This window comes from Chelonia mydas, chromosome 3 (genome assembly GCF_015237465.2).
Source record: "Chelonia mydas isolate rCheMyd1 chromosome 3, rCheMyd1.pri.v2, whole genome shotgun sequence".
Classification (NCBI taxonomy): Eukaryota; Metazoa; Chordata; order Testudines; family Cheloniidae; genus Chelonia; species Chelonia mydas.
This window is the reverse complement of record NC_057851.1, coordinates 6,431,069-6,453,959: the sequence shown is the minus strand read 5'-3', so window position 1 is coordinate 6,453,959 and position 22,891 is coordinate 6,431,069. Positions and strand designations below refer to the sequence as shown.

The following is a 22,891-nucleotide window of genomic DNA, read 5'->3' as shown; positions in this document are numbered from 1 at the left end:
AAATGTACCATTTCTGCCTGTTGTCAGAAGATTAAATTCTGTGCGATGGAACTTTGTGTAGATAACTTCCTCTGGTTTCTAACATCCAAACCATAGACTTTCCCTTGCAGTTTTGGATTATGGCTGCTTTTTATTATCTGCAGTTACAATTTTATTGGTACAATTGTATTTTTTCCTTGAAGCAACAATCAATCTGTTTTCCTTCCACTAGCTAAATTTTTTTTTATATGTGTCAGATGGAAAAGAGCTGATGCTATTTTGTAGGTAGGTGCAGAACCTCCAAAACAAATTTTTACTGGGTACAGGGCTTTTATGCAATAATGGTTTTTCTAAAACATTTTTAATCTTCAAAGCTCTTTTCAAGCATTAATCCTCACAGCACCCCTGTGAGGTAGGTGAGTATAATCCCTAATTTACAGCTGGGGAAACTGATATTAAGAAGTTCTTACTTGCTCAAGGCCACACAGTGAGTCAGTATTAGAGCTGGGATTTGAACTATGGTTTTCTGGCTCCTAGGCTTGTGCTTATAGACCACATCTAGTGAAGCCTTTCTCATGAATTCCACTAAGAATAGTTTTGCATTTCACTGAGATTTAATAAAGGATACTGCCAAGTCACTTTTCATAATTTTACATAACATTTTTGTCTTTCTTTCCTTTCTCTTGTTGTTCTGTATCTATAACCAGGTGCACATTGACTATTCACTGATTAGCTTCAGTGTAATTATGGCTATGTCATATATTACCTATGTTTATTAACAGAGACCTTTTCTTTAAACTGTCATTTTGCAAGGTCCTGGACCAAATCCTGCAGCAAAGGTATGAAGTCCTGGACAAACTTTGGTTACCTCGGCATGAAATTTTTATTTTAGTCTTTATTTCATTGCACACAGCAGTTTTATCCAGTTGCTTGTACTTTTCAGTATCATTGCTCTGACATCATTCACTGTTCATGGAATATAGTACCTTTTCAGTGCACTTGGATGGGCACTATTTGTCTAGAGAAATAGGCATATGTTGAGACCTGTCTTATGGGGTCAGCAGCTATTGATTACATACCCAGAAGTGGCATTTAACTAAAGGTCAAACAAAATTGTACTGGAAACTGTATTTTAAATGGTTATTTGAAATATGGGGTTGCCTATAGGAAGCAGTCTCTAATGCAGGTTGTGTAGTCTATTGTGTGGCAGAGATGCCAGAAATGGGGAGGAATACAAACCAAATGTTGCACGCAGCGCCATATTATGTTTGTTCTTCTTTTTGATGCACAATATAGGTTAAGTCCTCCCACTAGCAACATGCTAAATAGAATTGGTATTTTAAAGCTGAGAGAGAGACCTTAGATACACAGCCTGTTTAGGCTAAATGAGCAAATGGACAAAAAGCCAAGTATTCCTACTATTGAGAGACTACCTTTCTGAGAATCCATAGCTAAAAAATTAAAAAAGTGGCACCTGTCCTGCTTGCTTGTCATTGCCCTGTGTAAACTGGGATTTGGTTTTGAAAATAGTTTGAATACTAATTTTTGCAGAACTGCCTGCTCATAGCTACTTCCTTATTAAAAAGTGATTTATCTGATGCTGCTGGTATGGGAGGGTGACCAAGAGGTCATGAACCATTTCCCCATCATTTAGTAGGAGGAAAGCTGTTGTTTAGTGCAGGGAGTTCTCTTACACTTTTTGGTAGTGTCCCCCACATCTTCAGAGTGTCTTGTAGACCTATCTTGCCTCTCATTCATTGTCACCTGGATCACCTCTATGTACAACTATTCAACAACCCTGAGGCCACTACAGCAATTCCTTAGTGGGGAAAATATTTGACTATTTTTAATTGTTCTACTGGTGGCTCCTTTTTCTTATCTTCCTCCTTGTTTTCAGCTGCTTTTACAGGCAACCAAGTCCTTCTTTGCAATGAAGAGCCTGGACATCTGCAGAAACATTTGGGGAAGCAATGAGGTGGACCACCAGCAAGGGTTCCACATTTTGACAGTGGTTGGTCTAGTGGGTTGATCATGGGCCAAGGAATCAGGCATTATATAAGAACCAAGTATTTGTTCTAATTAATACAATAATAACTTATGTAACATCTAAAATGTGTTATGTATTAGTGGCCAAGCTCTTTTGAATTCTGATGCATTGGAATTGTCTGTTGCTCCACCTTATCACCTTTTGTGTTGGAGTAATGGTAGGTGCCTGGTTAAAATCTTAAATTAATACACAGTGGAAATAAGAATCCCTTCTGTCATGTGACAAATTAAATAATCTCTTCTGACTGTTTGAATGACAGCTGTGGCTCAGCTTCTCAAAAAAACTTTCATATGTTGCTGGAGTCTTTAACCTCTAGGTTCTCAGTTCATTTGGGTAGTAACTTAGGATCTGTGGACCTATCCATTTACAGAAGGGAAAATTTTCAGTTAAGCAACCACAAATTCTCCTAGTGGCTGTCTGAAGGCACTTAAGTGACTAATATATTCAGCTTGCTGTGGATGAGCGTCAGTTTAACAGAAAATACCAGAATTGGTGCTAGTTGACTTGCTTCATGACACCAGCAGAGAGGGCAAGGACCAAATGGGCCATGGTGAGCAAACTCTCCTCTCGTGCCCATGCCAGGTCAGGTTGAGGAATGCTTGCTATGTGTGTGCCGTGAATACCTGAAGGATGTCAGTTTCCAGAGCTGGCACCTCACCAGTACAGATTCATGAACATCAGAAAATTTGGGATGGTGGAGGAGGAGATAACAATCTGCTTCCCATCCCAATATCTTGGCTGATAAAAGGTTATTCTTTTCTGATCTTCTAGTCTTTGGCAAAGGTGCATATAAAAGGTTGCCAGCGGGGGAGTGAGGTGGGAGGAAGTTTTGTTTCATGGTCTCTGTGTGTATATAATGTCTTCTGCAGTTTCCACGATATGCTATGCATCCGATGAAGTGAGCTGTAGCTCACGAAAGCTCATGCTCAAATAAACTGGTTAGTCTCTAAGGTGCCACAAGTACTCCTTTTCTTTTTATAAAAGTTGTGGCAGTCTAGCTCCTGCCACAGCTGTACATATATGTTTTGTTTGAAAAGTTTCACTCCATCTGTAAACTCATTCACACTTGGGTTCTTTTTATTGAAGTTCAACTTGAATTTGTATTGAAAAAACTGTGTTTAGACGTTGTGTTGCCTTCATCTTGAAGATGAATGGTGAGGTTTAAGTATGTTTGTTATCCCAGGAAATCCTCCAGGGTTTTCTTTTAGGAGTCTTCCCATGCCAAGAAGATTTGTATATTGCACCCTTCAGAGCACACCTGCTTCCAGAGGTGGAGCTCTTAAGAAGCTGATTTGGAGATCTAAGACAATGCCTACAGATTTTTGACATGATTATGATTGTAGAGTTCATGCGTGCCTTAGTTCTGTGCTGTTGGACATTTATGCACTTCCCCATGTCTAACCCCTGTCCAGTCTCTCACATACTGCATGTGTTCTGTAACAATGCTAGCGTCCCCATGTGACTGGGAGGGCGTCCCCCCTATAAGGTTATGATGTTGCTTTGTGAAGGTTGAGAGCAGAATTGAAAACTGTGTGAAACTTTAATCCCCTAAATTATCATAGTTACCTCTTTGTTGGTACTCAAGCCAAACATTTACATGGACCATGGATTGAATTATTTTTGTATGGCTCAAGGCTGAGGTACATGGACAGAATGGGATAGGGGAGGCTTGCAGTGCTGCTGCTCATGGACTTTTTCTGTGGATAAAGGACTTTTAGAGATATCAGTCTGGTTCCATTCATCACTAAAGAAATTGAGAAGGGAATTAAAAAAGTTAAGAATTCCAGCTGTTAAAATTGATATTCTTTTACACACAGATTATGTCTTGGGTCTCCACCAGATTGTACTGAACTATGGTGCATCTGTCATTGGGAATGGGTTTGTGACTGATCTAATGTGGTGGCATTCCAGAAAAAGGATCGTTCTTGCGAATCTTTTAGCAAACAGTGTAAATAGTGTTACTTTATGAAAATTAGCCAAGTAATAAGTTTAGTCTTAGTTAATAATTATCTTATTTTTAAAGTACTTTAGCTGTTCCATTATTGTAAAACTGATCCTTGAGAAACTGGTGCTGATGTGAAACAGAATCCTTTTTGACATATATTGTTTCTGGAATCGATGACCAAAGAAGTCATGAAGTGCTATGATACAAAGGCAGTTGTACTTCACAGTTTTAGCAGTAAGCGTTAAGGAGTCCATACTATGAACATTTTGCATTACCACAAATGTGACTTCCTAACTACGTGTTCTGTGAGTAAGATCTAATGCCTGTCACGTTCGCCAGCAGAAAACTGTAGATGTTGAGCTCATTATTGCTGTTGCTCAGATGCTGGAGTAATGATCTAGCAAGGCCATTAGAGTTTGAGAGAGACAGAAAATTTCAGTACTGGGGCTTGCTTAATTAAGGAATTTGCATGTTCATACATGATATTCAGTTTTTTCCTCAATACTTTGTGGATACTGATAGTTTAAGTGCACCTTTTTTTGTAATGTCAAATGCATGGACACACAGGCTATGTCTACAGGGGGATAAGAGTCGCATGGCTGCAGCTGGCTTGGGTCAGCTGACCTGAGCTCATGGGGCTTGGGCTGTGGGGCTAAAAATTGTTGAGTAGAGGCTCGGGCTGGAGCTCGAGCACTGGGACCCTCAACTCTCACAGGGTCCAGAGCTTAGGCTCCATACCAAGCCCGAACGGATACACAGAGATTTTTCAGCCTTGGAGCCTGCGTCCACTGACTCAGGCCAGCTGCTGTTTTTTTTGTTTTTATCCTCGTGTAAACATGCTTACTGGCATTTCTCTTGAGCCAGATTAGGGGTGGCAGGAACCATTTGAAAGTGGAACTGGGGAGCCTGTGAGGAAAAAGCCTAAAAACTTGCAGAGGGTGAACTGTGGCAATACCTATATCTTTGGGACTTCTTCCAAAGTGCACTGCTTAGAGCTGAGTGCACAGGGAATAAACCAAGGCTTTCCAGGACACCCTCAGAGGGGCTTACCTGGGATACTGGGCCCTCACAGTCTCCTGACATTGTTTACTTCTCTCTTAACTTGACTCTGGAGTCTCCCCCCCCCCCCCCCCCCCTTTCCCCCTCATGATTTGCTATATTGCCCTTGGTGGTTGTTACTCCTTCCTTCCATCCCCTCTCCTAACATTGTCACCCCTCATTGTCCCTGTTACACTGCTCGTCCTCCTTTTCTCCTTCTCTCCACTCACTCCTCTTTTATTCAGACTCTTCCTTTTCCCCACTTGAAACCCAAATGTTCCAGCCAAAATCCCCTAAAACAAGGGCTTTTTTTTAATCAATACAATTAAAATATATAAGCAAATGTGACACACGAAGCATGGAATTCACCTGCTATGGGCCTGCACCTGCCTTGATTGCTTTGCTTGTACAGTGTCTCCTTATCTTGTATCTTTTGTCATTTTAGCTTGTAAGTGTTCTAGGGGTGAGGGATAGCACAGTGGTTTGAACATTGGCCTGCTAAACCCAGGGTTGTGAGTTCAATCCTTAAGGGTGCCATTTAGGGATCTGGGGATTGGTCCTGCTTTGGGCAGGGGGTTGGACTAGATGACCTCCTGAGGTCCCTTCCAACCCTGATATTCTATGATTCTGTGACGGGGCTGTCTTACTACAGTTGAACCTTGCTTTTTATAAACACCAGTCTTGTTATAAACCATTTTCCTGATGAGGAAAAAACGTTGTATAGTGAAAGTGATGACTAAGAACAAACCAACACCCTTTTGTGTTCCTATGCCTTTCATACACTGGAAATCAGTGTTTTGAAAGACAAGAAGAAAGCGAGGCAGTGCACTATATTGCACTTACGTACCATACCTTCTGTAATTCTGAGATGTTCAATTTTATGATCTTTTTGATTTTTATGGACTCAGTCCCCATTTAGTTAATAAACTAGGAGATGTGCATAACACAGAATGTAGAATTTCCCTCAGTGGTTCTTGCATCAAGTCCATAACTTTGGATTGACCAGAGCATATCTTTTAAAAAGTCACACATTTAGGAACAAAGAACGCTGGCCGTGTTGATCGGGTGGAGGTCTCTATCCTGGAAAAGGGCTGGGGGGTTCATGGTGGATAACCAACTGAACACCAATTCCTAGTGCAGTGCTGTGGCCAAAAGGGCTGTGATCCTTAGATGCATAAACAGGGGAATCTTGAGTAGGAGTAAAGAGGTTATTTTACTTCTGTATTTGGTACTAGTGCTCCCACTGCTGGAATACTGTCTGGACACAATTCAAGAAGGATGCTGATAAATCTGAGGATTTGGAGAAGAGCCACGAAAATGATTAAAAGGTTCGAAAACATGTCTTGTAGTGGAAGACTCAAGGAACTCAATCTATTTAATGACAGCTTTCAGAGTAGCAGCCGTGTTAGTCTGTATCCGCAAAAAGAAAAGGAGTACTTGTGGCACCTTAGAGACTAAATTGGTTAGTCTCTAAGGTGCCACAAGTATTCCTTTTCAATCTATTTAGGTTATCAAAGAAAGGTTAAATGGTGACTTGATCACAGTCTATAAGTACCTACATGAGGAACAGAAATCTGATAAGAAGACTCTTCAACCTAGCAGAGAAGGGTATAACATAATCCAATGGCTGGAAGTTGAAGCTAGACAAATTGACTGGAAGTAACGTGTAAATTTTTTAACGGTGAGAGTAATTAACCATTGGAACAATTTACCAATGGTCATGGTGGATTCTCCACCACTGGATAGCCTTAAATCTAGATTGGATGCTTTTTTCTAAAATATATGTTCTGGTTCCATCAGGAATTAAGTCGGTGAAATCTTATGACCTGTATTAATATAGGAGGTCAGACTAGGTGATCACAGTGGTCATTTCTGGCCTTCTCTATCAAGTTTTTCCAGTGGTCGTCACTTAACCTCATTGTTAGAAAATTGTGCCTTAGGAATTTGAAGTTCTCTAGTTTCAGCTTCCAGCCATTGGATCTTCTTCTGTCTTTGTCTGCTAAATTAGAATCCTTTGTTATCAAATTGTCTCCCTGCTTAGGTATTTATGGACCAAAGATCAGGTCACCTTTTAACCTTCTCTTGCATAAACTGAATAGCAAAGCAGTCATGGGCTCCTAGAAGAATAAACAGAAGCCTTGATCATTAAACTCCTTACCACAGAGCATAAATCTGACCATCCTTTCTTTCTCATGATTACTGGCTAGGTGAATGCTCTGATGCATTGACTGTACTTTGAAATAGAAATACTGCCAACTTGTTTTAATATTGACTAATTTAAAAAAATCTAGTATCTGACAGAGAACCATTAAGACAGTATGTCCTGATTTTTTTTCAGTTCCTCACCTTTTCTTTTTAGAAGGGTTTCTGTGCTCCACAGTACATGGTTTTTGTTGGCGTCCCATGAAACCCTTTTCCACTTGGTTCTCAAAAACTCAGTTAGATTCCACAATTCGTCACTCGGGTACCTTTATTTGGCATACAGCAACACTATGGTCAAGCTGGCCAGGCTTGAACATGGGCTGGATGCAAGGTACATCACAAATCTAGAGTTACACAGTGAAACTTTTTTCCTTATATACATGTTTACTAACCTCTTCATTCCTGACTATACCTTGCATCACGTGCTTTGTGACTCGCTTATTTATGTCTCTGGAACCAGTCCCTGTACAGCAGTGGCTCTCAAACTTTTTTACTGGTGACCTCTTTCACATAGCAAGCCTCTGAATGCGACCCCCTCTTATGAATTAAAAACACTTTTTTAATATATATTTAACACCATTATAAATGCTAGAGGCAAAGCGGGGTTTGGGGTGGAGGCTGACAGCTCATGACTCCCCATGTCATAACCTCGTGACACCCTGAGGGGTCCCGACCCCCAGTTTGAGAACCCCTGCTGTACAGCATGCTCTGTCCATGTGCTGTTCATGTATAAACTGATCTCTACATTCCAGGTTTATTTTGTCCATTATCCCTAGTACCAAGTATTCTGCTTATCTTAGCTAGACTGACTCCAGAATAATGCCTGTTACATGCTTATTTAAAACTTAGTCTTCCATTCATCTTCGCAGTCATGCTTACTGAGAAATGAGGTCTGTCTTATGTCAAGTTACTCATGTCAAGTTAGGCCTAAAGTTTTATAAGAGTCTTTTCAGCAATGGAGACACAACACCAATTGCTGTCAAATGCATAAAATAAATTGAAAAATAATTAAAAGTTAACTGTTTTCCTTTTCTGCAACTCTAGATGTTGCAGTTAACTCGTGGGTACAGAACTTTCAGTGAGAAGTGTAATTCTTCAAGTTATTCGTGTCCTTTAGCAACACCTTCTGTACAGTAAAAGGGGTATATAAATGTAGCACGACTTTAAATCATGTTCACGCGGGTCAATTTCCATTCTTCTTGTAGATGTGTTTGGTTTCCATTACATTATAATCTTTTGTAGTTCTTAGTGTGACTCTGTCAACTTATTTTCTGTTTCTTGATGACTTCTGATGTGTCTGGTGTAATAGCTATGCATCAACTTATATTAATTTATCCTCCCATGATTATCTGAGGTTTTGTTGTTTTTCTGTGTATTTTGAAACTTAGTAATCTTTTGTCTGTGTTTGCAGGGTTGAAAAGATACTTCCCTCTACTCTTTTTATTTATGGCAGCTCACAGTAGATTGGAGACATGACAGACACTTCCATCTGCTGTAGAATTTACCATACCAGATTAGACCAGTGTTCCATCAAGTCACTGTCATGCCTTTGACAGTAGCTTATACCTGATCTTTTTTTAAGGAAGACAAAGTAAAGCACAATACACCAGATCAGCCTGTAACATGATGCTTGGGATTTGATTACCTCTCTCTTGGCACATATAACTACAAATGTTATTGGCAGTAAAATTACCTAGCCCTTGATGCTCTGATGCTACTGTCCGTCAACCAGTGCTGTACTTTTCCAGTGAAACAGTTCTAGGAAGTAGTTGATGAATCAAAGGTTTCAGAGTAACAGCCGTGTTAGTCTGTATTCGCAAAAAGAAAAGGAGTACTTGTGGCACCTTAGAGACTAACCAATTTATTTGAGCATAAGCTTTCGTGATGAAGTGAGCTGTAGCTCACGAAAGCTTATGATGAATCAAAGTAACTATTAGTTCAAAAGGGAGACAATGAGGTTGATTGAGGGGAGATCTCAGCTGCCTTGTAAGTGGCTGTAAAGATGTCCATTTCCCTTTATAACTTTACAAGTTTTGTGACACTCTTTAATTAAATGTTAAGTTCAAAGTGAAATAGATTTATCCTTTTGCAAACAGGAGTGATGCTAAAATATCCTATTGTTCTCTTACTTTGTTTTAATTTCTCACCTTAATGGGAGGAGAAAAACCTCTTCTCTCTCTAGCATTCTTATTTCCCTTGCATCTGCATGTTTCAGGGAATAACGAGCAAGAGTTTTTACTAAAATTATTTGCAGTAGAATGCCGAGTGGCATATACTTCTTCCTTCTGTTTCTCCTTGCAAATTAACCAATAAAAACTGCAGTATCAATGAATGATTCTTGTTTTAAAATGGCCTGCTCAGTAGGAGCATTGTTTTTGTTTTGTTTTTGTTTTTTTAAATCTTCATAGAATAGTTACTTATATATACAAGAGACATTGTAGCCAGATGCTTGGCTGATCAGCATAATTCTATTGTAGAAATAGAAAGCTGCTAAACATAGAGCACAGGCACTGACCAGTATTAGTCCTTTCCTTCCATGCATGTTGTTGTCACGGTCTTTCATTCCTTCTGGACATAAAACATGTGCAGTCCCAGAGAGGTTTGTTGGGAAAAGTATGATTTTAGTCCTTGGCTATGAGTTGGCAATGGCTGGCGTTTGTAGCGTAAGATTCCAGCCAGTGAAAACTGACACTGACCAAGAAAATTCAGCTAGTCCTTTTCCAGAAGAACGGTGATACTGTTCTGGGAGGGATCTTGGAAATTAGGGGAGGGGGAGCTAACCAGATGATTTGAAAGGTGTGTTGATATTCAAAATTCTGATGTAGGCATTGCCAGTTATGAATCCTGAAACTGCTGTATTAAACATCTCCCTGGTTTTAATCCCTGGGATTGCCCTCTTTGATACTATAATATCCATTTTATTTTTTTTCACTATTTTAACTCAGCCACACTTTTATTTATAGCATATGAGGAGTTAAGCAAGACAGTTTCATTAGCTATCATGCTGCACTGGAATCATAACAGTATTTTTGTAACCACTGTAGTTAGGAGTCTTCTGGTGTTCATTATATTCAGCAGTTCATAACTTTGCTATGAATTTGCTTCAAGAGAGAAAAATAATTTTTGATTCTTTTCTGCTCCTCCCTTTTTAGTTTTACACAATACTGAAGGTGGCTTATTCCTTAATGTGCATATATGCCCTTTGATATGGGACCATTAGTTATTTGTAAACAAGGCCAAGATTTTTTCTTTTTAATTCTTACAAATCAGAATACATTTCACAGTGGGTTTTTAAGACAACATTTTCCTAATGTCTGACAGTTTTTATCTAAGTATCAATAATAATGTTACTTTTTATTTTTATCCTGTGCCCCAAGCCACTGAATTAAGCTTTGCAGTAACTTAATGTTATTCTCTTGTCGGAGGATTTTTGTAACACCATATGTCATTGAGTCAGTGTTGTGCATCTAGTCCCATAAAGAAAAAGAGTTGAAATGAGACTCCCCTGAGCAATGTCAGATGAAAATGAAGCTCAGAGCATTACTCAGTTCCAGTAGGAGAGCTGGTCTGTGGATTTTTGCATAGACTGCCTACAAGTATCTGGCCTTATCAAAACATACCAACTAAATCTGTTTTAAGTCATGTTCTTGCACTCTGCATTACTGCCTCTTGGAGCTCAATTGTGCTCCTTGGGAACAGGAAACAAGTGGATTATACAGAGCTTTAACTAAACTAAGATTTTGTAGAATTCAGAGAAACATGCACCTCAATTACCTGAATAGAAGTATTAGCTGGGTATGTCAGACTGGCTGTTATGGTGTAAGGGCACCTCTAACTCAGCTCATCTTTTTATTTCCCATCTTGACTTTCCCTTCTTATATACGCCCCGCTTTTCACTGCTGCTACCACAAAAGGGCTTGATCAGTTCAGGGGATATCTTCCTCTTCCCAACAAGTATTGTTTGAAAGAAGCCTTGTGAGCCAGGGATATACCACTTTCTTTAATAATAAAAAATAAGTAAAACCTTTATTGTAGGTGTATATAACTATGTATATTCACACTGTGACAGTGTTGGGTCCATTCTGATTGCCAGGCTATAGTGTGTTTCTCTTTTTCCTGGTTTTAGTTGAAGAGGAAATTGTAAAAAGTTGACACTTGGAAATCTTTGGACTGTTTTGTGATCGTAACAAGGAGCTTGTTTTTGTTCACAGATACTCAGAAAGAAGCCTTACAAAGTGTGTTGGGATCACCATAGAGACCAGGCCTGATTACTGCTTGAAGCGACACCTGAGTGACATGTTGTCATACGGCTGCACAAGGTTGGAGATTGGAGTGCAAAGTGTCTATGAGGACGTGGCCAGAGATACCAACAGGTGAGAAGAATATTTCAGAGTAAAGCTCAATGTGACTGCTTATTGTTTGTCTTGTGGAGTACTCTATAAGGCGCCTGGAAACAAATACTTCAGAGTGCCAGCCTAATTCTGGCACAATTTTATACTGATGTTCCTGTTCCATAAGTATTTTATAGTGCTGGGTACTGTCTTTTATAGCTCTATAAATATATGCACGCTTGTAAGGTAAGTAGGATGTGTCCAAACAAACATCAGAGTCCTTGTCCTGAGAAATTTACAATCCAAAGACTTGAGTAGGTACATGGTACATTAAAATCTGTACAAAATAATCTAAAGAGGTACCATATGTGCAAGAAGTATGGCATTAGGTCATGGTGGTCATTCCTGAAGGATTTTAAAGAAGAGACAGGGCACTTGGCACATACAGAGTGTGAGGCAGGTCAGGTATGTGTTTATAATCGACACTCATCGCAGTCTATTTTATAGCCAGAAATTAAACCTGTTGATTCTTGAATCAGGATCATTCTATATATACAGTACTTTCAGAGGCTGGGAAGCGTACAAGTAAGAACTTCTTGACAACTTCTTTGTGGCCCTGGATCAGTGACGACAAAATCACTGCCAAAGCGCCTAGAATGCTACGGTTCATATTCTCGTAACCTGCTGGGGAGAAATGTGCTTCATACTGTTGCAGAACTGGGGATCCTGTTAACTTCAGAACGCTTGTGTTTTTGGAGATTTATATAAAGCTTACCTTCACCCTTATCCCGCACACCAATTATTTACCTAAGATCTTTAATAAACCAATGGCATAAGTAATTACAGAGGAATGGGAATATGGTTTGACTGGCTTAAAAAAAACTACCTTTTACCAAACTTAGAGGTAACAATTGTGCAGTAATTGAAAATGTCAGACATTTTCTTGTGGAGACTTGACATTTGAGTCTGAAGCCAGTTTTCCTCCCAAAGATTAGTCTTATTGTGGCTGATGCATGAAGGTCCAGAATTTCATTGCTACATGAGTACCAGATTCAATGGCTGACCAGGTGACCAAAGCTGTAATGTTCAAGAATAACTTTAGCCTATCGAGCAAACCAAGCAGTCAAGTAACTAAATAACTAACCCTTACACAGCACTTTTCAATCTTAGATGTCAGAGCTTTACAAAGGTAAATAGCAATGTATTGTACTTTATATAAAAAAAAAAAAAAAAAAAAAAAGTAGCCATGTCACCTGATTCTTAGCTCAGGTACATTCGTTAATGCTGATTTCTGCCACAGTCTTCAAGCTTATCAAGCCCACTTATCCCTGTTTTTCTACAGACTCTTTCACAGCTGTTGTGCCTACTCAGAGATGGATCTTTCAAAGTCAGTATCCCTGTTATCCACCTCTGATCGCTTTTTAGTTCCCATCCAGTTTTGTCCATCAGATGAAATGATTTTTTGCAGCATCTCTAAATTGCATGTCACTGCTGTTTTGAAAGTTTTCCAGTGAAACTGCAAATGGAGTTTCTGTTGCTGGCCCTGAAGAAGAGGAATGTAATAGGTAGCTGTTTCTTTTATACAGAAGGAATCTTTTTTTAAGATTAGCTTTTTAAAGCTTTTGGTACTTTTGAAGATGCTTGCAATATGCCTGAAAGGTTCTGTGCTCTATTGTAGTCCACTCATGCAGACATCTCCTCCCCCACAACTTCCTTGTTTTAAAATATCCCTTCAGTTCTCTAAAACAATGAATTGAAGTCTAATTTTTGAGCTGATTGATGGTCACGCTAGTCTCTCCTAAGGTGGTTCTGGTTTACTTCCATTCTTCTTTTAGCATGTAGCGGTGAATTTTTGTTTTAAATGTTCATATTTTGCTTGTAGCTAAATGTCAGATTACAACCAATTAGGCTAAATGTTCGGAAATTACTTTTCCATTATGTAGTGTGAGTCATTAGTGGGGCTGTTTGAGTGTTTCCAATTGCTGCAAGGCAGAAGAATATTCAAAGATAAGTCCAGGCATCAAGTAGTTGAGTTATTGATGCAGCTCAGATTCCTCCTCTAATAGGGAAACGAAATGACTCTTTTGCCTCCCCGCAACCTACTCAACGTGCCATATAATTTTGTCATAGAACAGATTTATAAAAACATCACAATATTTTACTAATAAAGTAAAACCACAGTCATAAAACCAGACACACAAATATAAATGAGGGGAATCTTATGTGGTGGAGGGAAAAGAAAAGGCCCTAAATATAAGGGGAACAGTTCTTTGGTGATGGGGGTGGTGGTTGTAAGTGAGGGTGGGGGCTAAGACAGATATCTAGATGGAGTGAGTTCCACACTGGAAGGATTGCAATTTGTGAAGGTGTGTAGGTTTTTTTAACCAGTTTTTCTTCTTTCCAGGGGACACACAGTGAAGGCTGTGTGTGAGTCATTTCACGTAGCCAAGGATGCAGGGTTTAAAGTGGTGGCACACATGATGCCTGATTTGCCGAACATGGGGCTTGAAAGAGATATTGACCAGTTTGTTGTAAGTATAGCTTAAAATAACCCTGCTTTTGTTTTGCCTTAGTGGATCTAACACTCCTGTTTTGTGGCTTTGCTAGTGGTTATCTTACAAGCCAGACTTTCTTCTTTAGGACATGTACTTTAAAATTCAGGTGAAGAGGAAGGATGAGGAAGATTTGTTGAACTACTTCATCCAGAAAATGTTATTCCTTCCTTGTGAAAGACTGAATCACTAAGGTCTCTGTGGAAGGTGAAACACAATGTTGCCTTTCTGACATTCATTAAGGCTTTTACTTTTTTGCAAGGTGGTTTTCTTTCTTTGGATTTAAAATTGTGTATATATATTGGAAGCAAAAGCATCTTGTCTAGAAAGCAGTTATACAATAGTATGTGTGTACAGAGCATATAGGGTTTCTTCTTCGCCCCAGTGCTATTCAGTGTCTTCATCAAAGATTTGAAAGAAAATATAAAATCATTGCTGGTAAAGTTAGCAGATAACACAAAAATTGGCAGAGTAGTAAATAATGTTGGGAACAGCAATCTGAATCACATGGAAAACTGGGTTTACTTGAACAACATGTGTTTTAATACAGCCAAATGCAAAGTCATACATCTAGGCACAAAGAATATTAGGTCACACTTATAGGATGGGGTGAACTGGATTTTTGGAAAGCCGTGACTCAGAATAATGACTCTGTGGTCATGGTGCATAACCAACTGAGCATGAGCTCACAGTGTGGTGTCCTGGCTAAGAGAACAGATACATTGGATGCATAAACAGCAGAACATTGAGTACAAGTATGGAGGAGCTGCTACCACTGTTCCTGGAATACTGTGTCCAGCTGTAATGTCAACATTTCAAAAAGGATGTTGATGAATTGGAAGGGCTCAGAAAAGAGCTACAAGAATGATTCTGACATCTGGAAAACCTGCCTTCCAGTGGGAGACTAAAGAAAATCAGTTAATTCAGTTTATCCAAGAGAAGATTGAGGTGATTTGATCAGTCTATAAGTACCTGCATGGGAGGAGAATTCTGCTAGCAGAGGGCTTTTTAATTTAGCAGACAGGCATAATAAGAGCCAGTAAAATAAATGAATTCAGGCTTAAAAGATGTGCAGGTTTTAAAAAGAGAAAGTACATTGGTGCAGCTTACCTAGGTATGTGATAGATTCTTCATCACTTGAATTCTTTAAATCAAGAATGGATGTCTCTTTCTAAAAGAGAGCCTCTAGCTCAACCACAATATATGGGTTGGATACAGTAATCATTGTGTGAAATTCTATAGTTTTTTTTATGCAGGAGGTCAGCAGAGATGAGCGTTCTGGTCCAAGGTGTGAGGGGTGGGAGGAGGGAGATTTTGTTCTCTCTTCCAGTGCCTCTCTTCTTGGGGTACACGTGGCTACGGAGGGGTCCAAGCAGCAACACCCTGAGGCTACTCCTTCTGAAAAGGGAAACAAGCAGCACAACCTTCCAGGGAGAAAGTTTTCTCTTCCTCTTCCCTCCAGTTCCACTTCCGTCCATTTCAGGAACTCTAGTTCTCGAACTGTCAGGCCCTCCTGGCCAAATATGCTAAACTTATGGATTTTAGAGACAAACTTCTTGCTGAGGATAACACCTTCTTCCAGGCTTTAGTTGATGAGGGCAGATTGATGGCCAAAACTTCCCTCCATGTTATGGATGCGGTAGATACTGTGTTGAAGGGGGATGGCTATAGTCATTGTTATGAGGAGAGACTCTTGGTTTTAATCATCAGGTTTCCCATGAGAGATGCATATTACCAATTAAGATCTGCCCTTTGACACAATCAATCTATTTCACAAGACCACGAATGAGTCTCTCCGTTCCTTCAAGGACTCAAGGAAAACGTTACGTTCACTTGGTATCTATACACTTGCCCCCAAGAGAAAACAATACAGATTGGGTATAAGGTGAGACCACCTCCTCAGCCATTCTATCACCAAAGTCCTCAGGATCCACAGTGTAAGAGACAGGATTTATAGATCCAGGAACCCAGCCTCTACATCATCTCCTGCCACTTTGTACTCTGACCCCCACACAGAGAGTTTTTTAATGAGACTGTCGAGACCTGCATTCCTTTATTGATGCCTTTTCATTCCCCTCCTCAGATATTTGGAGGCTGCCTTACTCAATTTTCCAAAAACTGGAGGGCCCTAACGACCGACATATGGGTACTAGAAGTTATTCACAGAGGCTATCTCATCCAGTTTCTGGCAAAACTCCTATCCAGAGAACCCCTTCCTGGTTCCTTTTCAGGGACCACTCTCACAAGGACATTCTACACCAGGAGGTGGACTCCCATCTTCTCTGGGGAGCCATAGAAAAGGATCTACCTCAACATTAACGGAAGGGATTCTATTCCCCTTACTTCTTGATCCGCAAGAAGAATGCAGCGTGGAAGCCAATTCTCGACCTATGACAACTGAATTGTTAATCCAAAAGCTAGAATGCTGCATGATTTCCTCGGCATCAGTCATTCCCTTCTTATAGGAGGGCACAGGGTTCATGGCTGTTGACATGAGAGTCACGCTTTCCCGTAGTCATTCACCCAGCCCACAGGATGTTCCGTAAGTTCCCTTTGATCAAAACCATTACCAATTCAGAGTCCTTCCTTTTTGACTGACCACGGCATCTAGCGTCTTTACAAAGATTTTTTTTCAGTGGTGGCAGCTTGGATGAAAAGAGGGATTGATAGTTTTCTCATACGTCAACTATTGGCTCCTGACAAGCAACTCCTATGAAGAAGTCCAGTAGGCAACCTGTGTTTTGCTCAGGTTTCTGCCTCCCCCAGCTGCCTACATCAACCACAAAAAATCCATGCTGACCCCCACGAGGTACACACTCATAGAGGCAGCGTTGGCTTTGATCACAGCAAGAGCATATTTACCTCTCGAGATTTCAGGCCATCAATCAGAACTTGTTTTGCCCCCATTGGCACATGGCCCCATGCGCACACGTGACACTATTTGCCATTATCGTCTACAGCCTGGCTTCTCTACAACTACTCATCAGAGAAGGGCAGCAGGGTGACAGTTTCGGTCAAAGTTTTGGACTCTCTCGTCTGGTGGATGAAACCGGAGACGATTCAGGTGGGGATCCCTTGCCTCACGCTGACTCCCAAGGCAACCATAGTTACTGATACCTTTGTGATGCTGACATACTAGCTCAAATCAAAGCCGTACGCCAATTCACTTGTGTGAATATATCCATGAGATATTGAGTGGGCTTGGAGGCATAGGACTATTGACTTGCGTGTGGATATCAAAGAAACATTATTTTTGTCTTCACTTACCTAAAACCTTTTTACTATTGCATTACATTATGTATACCCTGTACTTAATTAACTCTAGATCAAAGGTGTATTTACTTTATGTTTAAACTTCATGAAAACTAATGAAAGATTGTTTGGATTGCCATAACTAAATGCATTATGTATGTATTTGTAATTGGATTGCCCATCAAACGGGATTGGAGCCATGGAACTTGAAATGAAGAAGCATGCTAACTTCAAAGCATAGGTCACTGGGTTTGACAATGGGAAATCCACAGACCCAGTCCGTGTTTAGTCAACAAAGGAAGAGCCCATGCTGAGATGGAAACTCTTGCCAGATTTCTTTCTGGGAAAAATAGCTATAAGGGGATGATCCTGTATCTCTGGGCTGATGGATTCCAATAGGGTAGAATACTGAGGGATTAGACAGAGATCCCAAGAGCTATTATACCTAACCCTAAGAAATTTATGGAAAACTAGGAGATTACTACATCTCTGCTATCGTATTGGATTTACAAACTTTGACTCACCTGTTAATGTATTTTACCTGCTTTAACCTCTCAGTAACTCATTTCTTTTCGTTAGTTAATAAACCTTTAGTTAGTTTACTAGAGAAATTGGCTGTTAGTGTTATCTTTAGTGTGAAAACAAGAGTATCCATTGACTGGGATAAATGACCAACCCTTTTGGGGTTGGGAGTAACCTAATGGGAGGTGATTTTTGGTTTTAATAACCTTTCATCACAAAGTCTAGTTTGTCTGGGTGGCAAGATGCACTTGAGAGCCTAAGGGGACAGTTTCTGACTCCGTGGTAAGACTAATACAGTAATCCCAGAGTACACATCTGTTACTGGCTTGGTGAAATCTGATTATAGAATATACTACCAGTTTGAGGTGTCTGCCCTGTTTTCTGACCATCTGACCTGAGATTGGCACACTCAGTTGTGAGTTACTCTAGACAGTGTGACATCCTCCCTCTTAGCTTGGGGAACTCACGTGGGCAACTGTACAGCACATGGCATCTGGACCTGCAGGAGTTCAGAATGGACATCAGTTTACTAGAACTCAGGACAGTCCGTCAAGCCTCATGTCTTCCTCCGACTCAGCCAATCCAGACATGTCCAAATAATGTCAGACCACATGACAATTGTATTTTGTATAAAGAAGCAGGATTGAATGAGACTCTTACCTCTTTGCATGGAGGCAGTCACGCTCTGAAATGGGTGCATCAGCCAACGCATAACCCTATCAACAGCATACTCACCAGTGCCGCAGAACTCCCTAGCAAGCAGCCTAAGCAGACATTTTTCCACGAATGGGAGATTCATAATTCAGCTCTCAACATCTTTGCCCAATAAGGAGAGCTGGCCTTGGACGTTTTTACCTCTCAGGCAAACAAGCAACTTTCCCAGTACTGCTCCAGAGCAGCCCTGGAAAAGGGCTCAATGGGAGATGCCCTTCTAATGTCATGGAAGGATCTCCTCTAGTCACATGCTCTATGGCCCATCTGTCTATGACGATGGCCTTCTAATAGCTATAGTATCTGTCAGAAGAGACAGTGAGCTAGAGTCACTCATGGCAGACACACTATATGCTGTCTTCCACTACAAATAAAGCTGTGGGACAACAGTATTACATTTAGCTAACATGTCTCTGTCTTTGCACTCATGCCTGTTTGAGTGCTGCTTGTTAATCTCCCATGTGTGGATGCACGTAGGGACCGTAACTCGAAGAAGACTTGGAGGTTACTAATCTATAACTGGAGGTTCTTTGAGGCGTGTGGTCCCTGTCTGTATTCCACTACCTGTCCTCTGTCCCGTCTGCTGTAGATTGTTTGGTCTGCGGTAAGAATAGAGACTGGAGAGGTGTTAGCCCTCACCACCCTTCAGTTCGGAGTGCAAGGATAGCTACGATGCATATTCAGGCCAGCAGACAGATCATGTGAAAAATTCCAGATTAAACACATGGCACGCATGCGTACCCACACGTGGGATATAGACAGGGACCACACATTTAGAAAAACCTCCCGTTAAAGGTGAGTAACCTCCATTTCCCAGTGACTGAAAGAGGAACAATGAACATGCCTTCAGGAAGATATCTAAGCACCTTGCTCGTGTCACCAATGGAGGTATTAACTATAGTAACTTCTCCTAGGAAAGTAATGAGTTACTGGTAGTCCCAGTGGTGAATTAAGGATATTGGATGTTTCTGCAATTTGAGCTGGTAATTATACTTGTAAGTATAACACCCCAACTATCGCTACTATTCCACCAGTGTTTCCTTCTTTTGAAGTGTTGCCCATCGTTCTCATCCAGTAGTCTGGAGGCCTTTATATTATAAACACCTGTGTGGTGGTGGTTTTAAAAGTATTTCTCAATATTCCCATTTTCTTGTGAGACAAACTGTTTTCCTTAAGAATTTCTGAATATTTTCTATTTTAACTTGAATGCATTGACTAAACTGGGAAGGCTCAGGCTTTTTGCCTTTTTTTCCCACTATGGCAAACTGTAATATCTTTAAAATGTTTTTTAGACAAGAATGGTATACACGACTTATTTTTCCTTCATTTCTTTTTCTCATTTTCTATCCAGGTTCTTATACTGGTGCCTGTCACCAGATGTTAATAAAATACTACTACAAACACTTTTTGTTTGTTCTTTTCCCCCCACTGCATAATGTGAATAATTTTAAGAGTGATCCTGTTTTCCTCTCATCACATCCATGTCATCATGCCAGGAATTCCAGGAGATATACACACTCTGGTTGTTCTTGTTGGCAAGTGTAAATGTAATAGCTAAGACCAACAACCCTCAGAGCCTACCCTAGCAGTGGGACTGATACAATAATTAGAATAATAGCTGGAATAAATCAAGCAGTCAGCAGGAATAAATGGGCTTCTTACCAGAGCAGACACCTCATTCTGTGGAATGCGATTAAACACTCAGCTTCTCCTTTGTAGCACAAGAGAGGTGAGTTGATGGGAGGGGTAAATGAATGGGGGAATCATGAATCACACTTGCCAGCACCTATACTGAACAGAACTTAAGGTTTAAGCAAAAGATTTAGGAGTCTGAAGTATTCGGAATTGTATTTCTGGGAATTTCTCATTCTGCTGTTTTGTGAGCTACTGAGTAGAAACTGACTGTAATTCAGCAGACTCTATCCATACTAATATGACTAATTGTAGTTCAGCTAGTATAATTTTATGGAACTAAACAAAATGCAGCCATTGTAAGTATGTTCTCAGGCTGTTAAAATGTCGTTGCTTGATGTATATTACAGAGAAGTGCAAGTTAAACTTCCTTTCCTAATGGAACTTTTCTGCAAACAATCTGCAGATATATTCCCATTTTAACATTATATTTTATCTTTCCACTTGATGCTTGTATGTTCTGTGGTTGAATTGTGCCGTAGGCTAGCGGTCTGATGTAGTACAGATGTTTTGTGGTGCTTCCACCACTGAAGAGAGAAGAGGAGTTAATCCCAAGTAATGTGGTGGGAGGTATATGATTATCCTGTGAAATGCTATTATATAACTTTTTAGCTGCAGACAAACTTCTAATTATTTTTTCCAAAGAGCTTACAGTTCCCACAAGGTACCTGAAATTCATAAATAATTAAAAGTATTAGGGCTCTCAATTAATTGCAGTTAACTCAGGCAATTAACTCAAAACAAATTACCTTGATTAAAAAAATCGTGATTAATCACACTGTTAATAATAGAATACCAATTGAAAATTATAAATATTTTTGGATGTTTTTCTACATTTTCAAATATATTTATTTCACTTGCAACACAGAATACAAAGTGTACAATGCTTTATATTATCTTTAGATTAAAAATATTTGCTCTGTAAAAAATATAAACAAAATGTGACAAAGTTCCTCCTCTACCTTGGTGGGTCCTGCACTTATTGGCGAATTTTGCTCACCTCAGAGAGTCACAGTAGCCCTCAGTTTCGTGGCTCAAATCTGCTGTTCGCTTAGATAACCTCATCACTGGCCAGCATGGGGAAAAGGAAGGAGAACAATCCCTGCAGTCTCTGCTCGTCCGCCTAGTGGTTCAGGGGACAGGCCAGGGACCTTCCCCTCTGGTGGGACCCACAGTCCAAGTCAACTCCTCCTGTATCCAATAGGGAGTTGAGGGGGTGGGGGGAACCCAGACCCACCCTCTACTCCAGGTTCCAGCCCAGGGCCCTGTGGATCACAGCTGTCTATAGTGTTGTGTAACACCTGTGTGACAGCTACAACTCCTTGGGGCTACTTCCCCATGGCCTCCTCCCAAAACCTTCTGTATCCTCACCACAGGACCTTCCTCTTGATGCCAGATAGCGTTCGTACTCCTCAGTCCTCCAGCGGCACACCCTCTCGCTCTCAGCTCCTTGTGTGCACCTCACTAACTGGAGTAAGAGCCTTTTTAAACCAGGTGTCCTGATTAGCCTTAATTAATTCTAGCAGCCTAATTAGCCTGCCTGCCTTAATTAGTTCTAGAAAGTTCCTGAGTGTTCTGGAATAGTCCCTGTTAGTTTACCCAGGGAAAAGGGTCCTGCTTAACCTGGAACTAATGTATCTACCTTCGACCACTCTTTTGTAGCCATCTGACCTGTCCCTGTCACCAAAAGAAATAGTATTTTTTAGTTCACCTCAGACAAGTACTGTCATTCAATCTCTTTATTGTGAAAGTGCAATTTACAAATACAGATTATTTTGTTACATAACTGCACTCAAAAACAAAACAGTGTAAAACTTTGGAGCCTACAAGTCCACTCAGTCCTACTTCTTGTTCAGTCAATAACTAAGACAAACAAGTTTGTTTGCATTTACGGGAGATAAGACTGCCTGCTTCTTATTTACAATGTCACCTGAAAGTGAGAACAGGCATTCATATGGCATTTTTATGGCCGGCGTCACAAGGTACTTATGTGCCAGATATGCTAAACATTCGTATGCCTCTTCATGTTTTGGCCACGATTCCAGAGGATATGCTTCCATACTGATGATGCTCGTTTAAAAAAAATGCGTTAATCAAATTTGTTACAGTTCTCTCCCAAGAAGTTCAGTATGTCTCCTGCTCTGTGGTTTTACCCACATGCTGCCATATAGTTCATGTTATGGCAGTCTTGACCCAACACATGTTCTATTTAAGAACACTTCTCCTGCAGATTTGACAAATGCAAAGAAGGTACCAGTGTGAGATTTCTAAAGATAGCTACAGCACTCAACCCAAGGTTTAAGAATCTGAAGTGCCTTCCAAAATCTGAGAGGGCCGAGGTGTGGAACATGTTTTCAGAAGTCTTAAAAGACCAGCGCTCCAAGGCAAAACTAACAGAATTCGAACCACCAAAAGAAAATCTGTTGGTGGCAGCTGACTCAGATGATGAAAACGAACATGCATCAGTCCGCACAGTTTTGGATAGTTATCGAGCAGAACTTGTCATAGCATGGATGCATGTCCTCTGGAATGGTGGTTGAAGCATGAAGGGGCATACAAATGTTTTGTATATATGGCACGTAAATACCTTGCAATGCTGGCTACAACAGAGCCATGCAAA

At 40.3% G+C, this 22,891-nt stretch overlaps 1 protein-coding gene across 2 annotated transcripts in view; it reads left to right on the top strand.

Annotated features, from left to right (window-relative positions):
* The window catches only part of ELP3 (elongator acetyltransferase complex subunit 3), a 134,970-nt gene that overhangs the window by 36,787 nt on the left and 75,292 nt on the right, over positions 1-22,891 (top strand). For both annotated transcript variants that reach the window (XM_037893829.2, XM_037893831.2), the window contains 2 exons: positions 11,423-11,584; positions 13,947-14,073. In XM_037893829.2, coding sequence (XP_037749757.1) covers positions 11,423-11,584; positions 13,947-14,073 — 289 coding nt within the window. The remainder of the gene's footprint in view (positions 1-11,422; positions 11,585-13,946; positions 14,074-22,891) is intronic.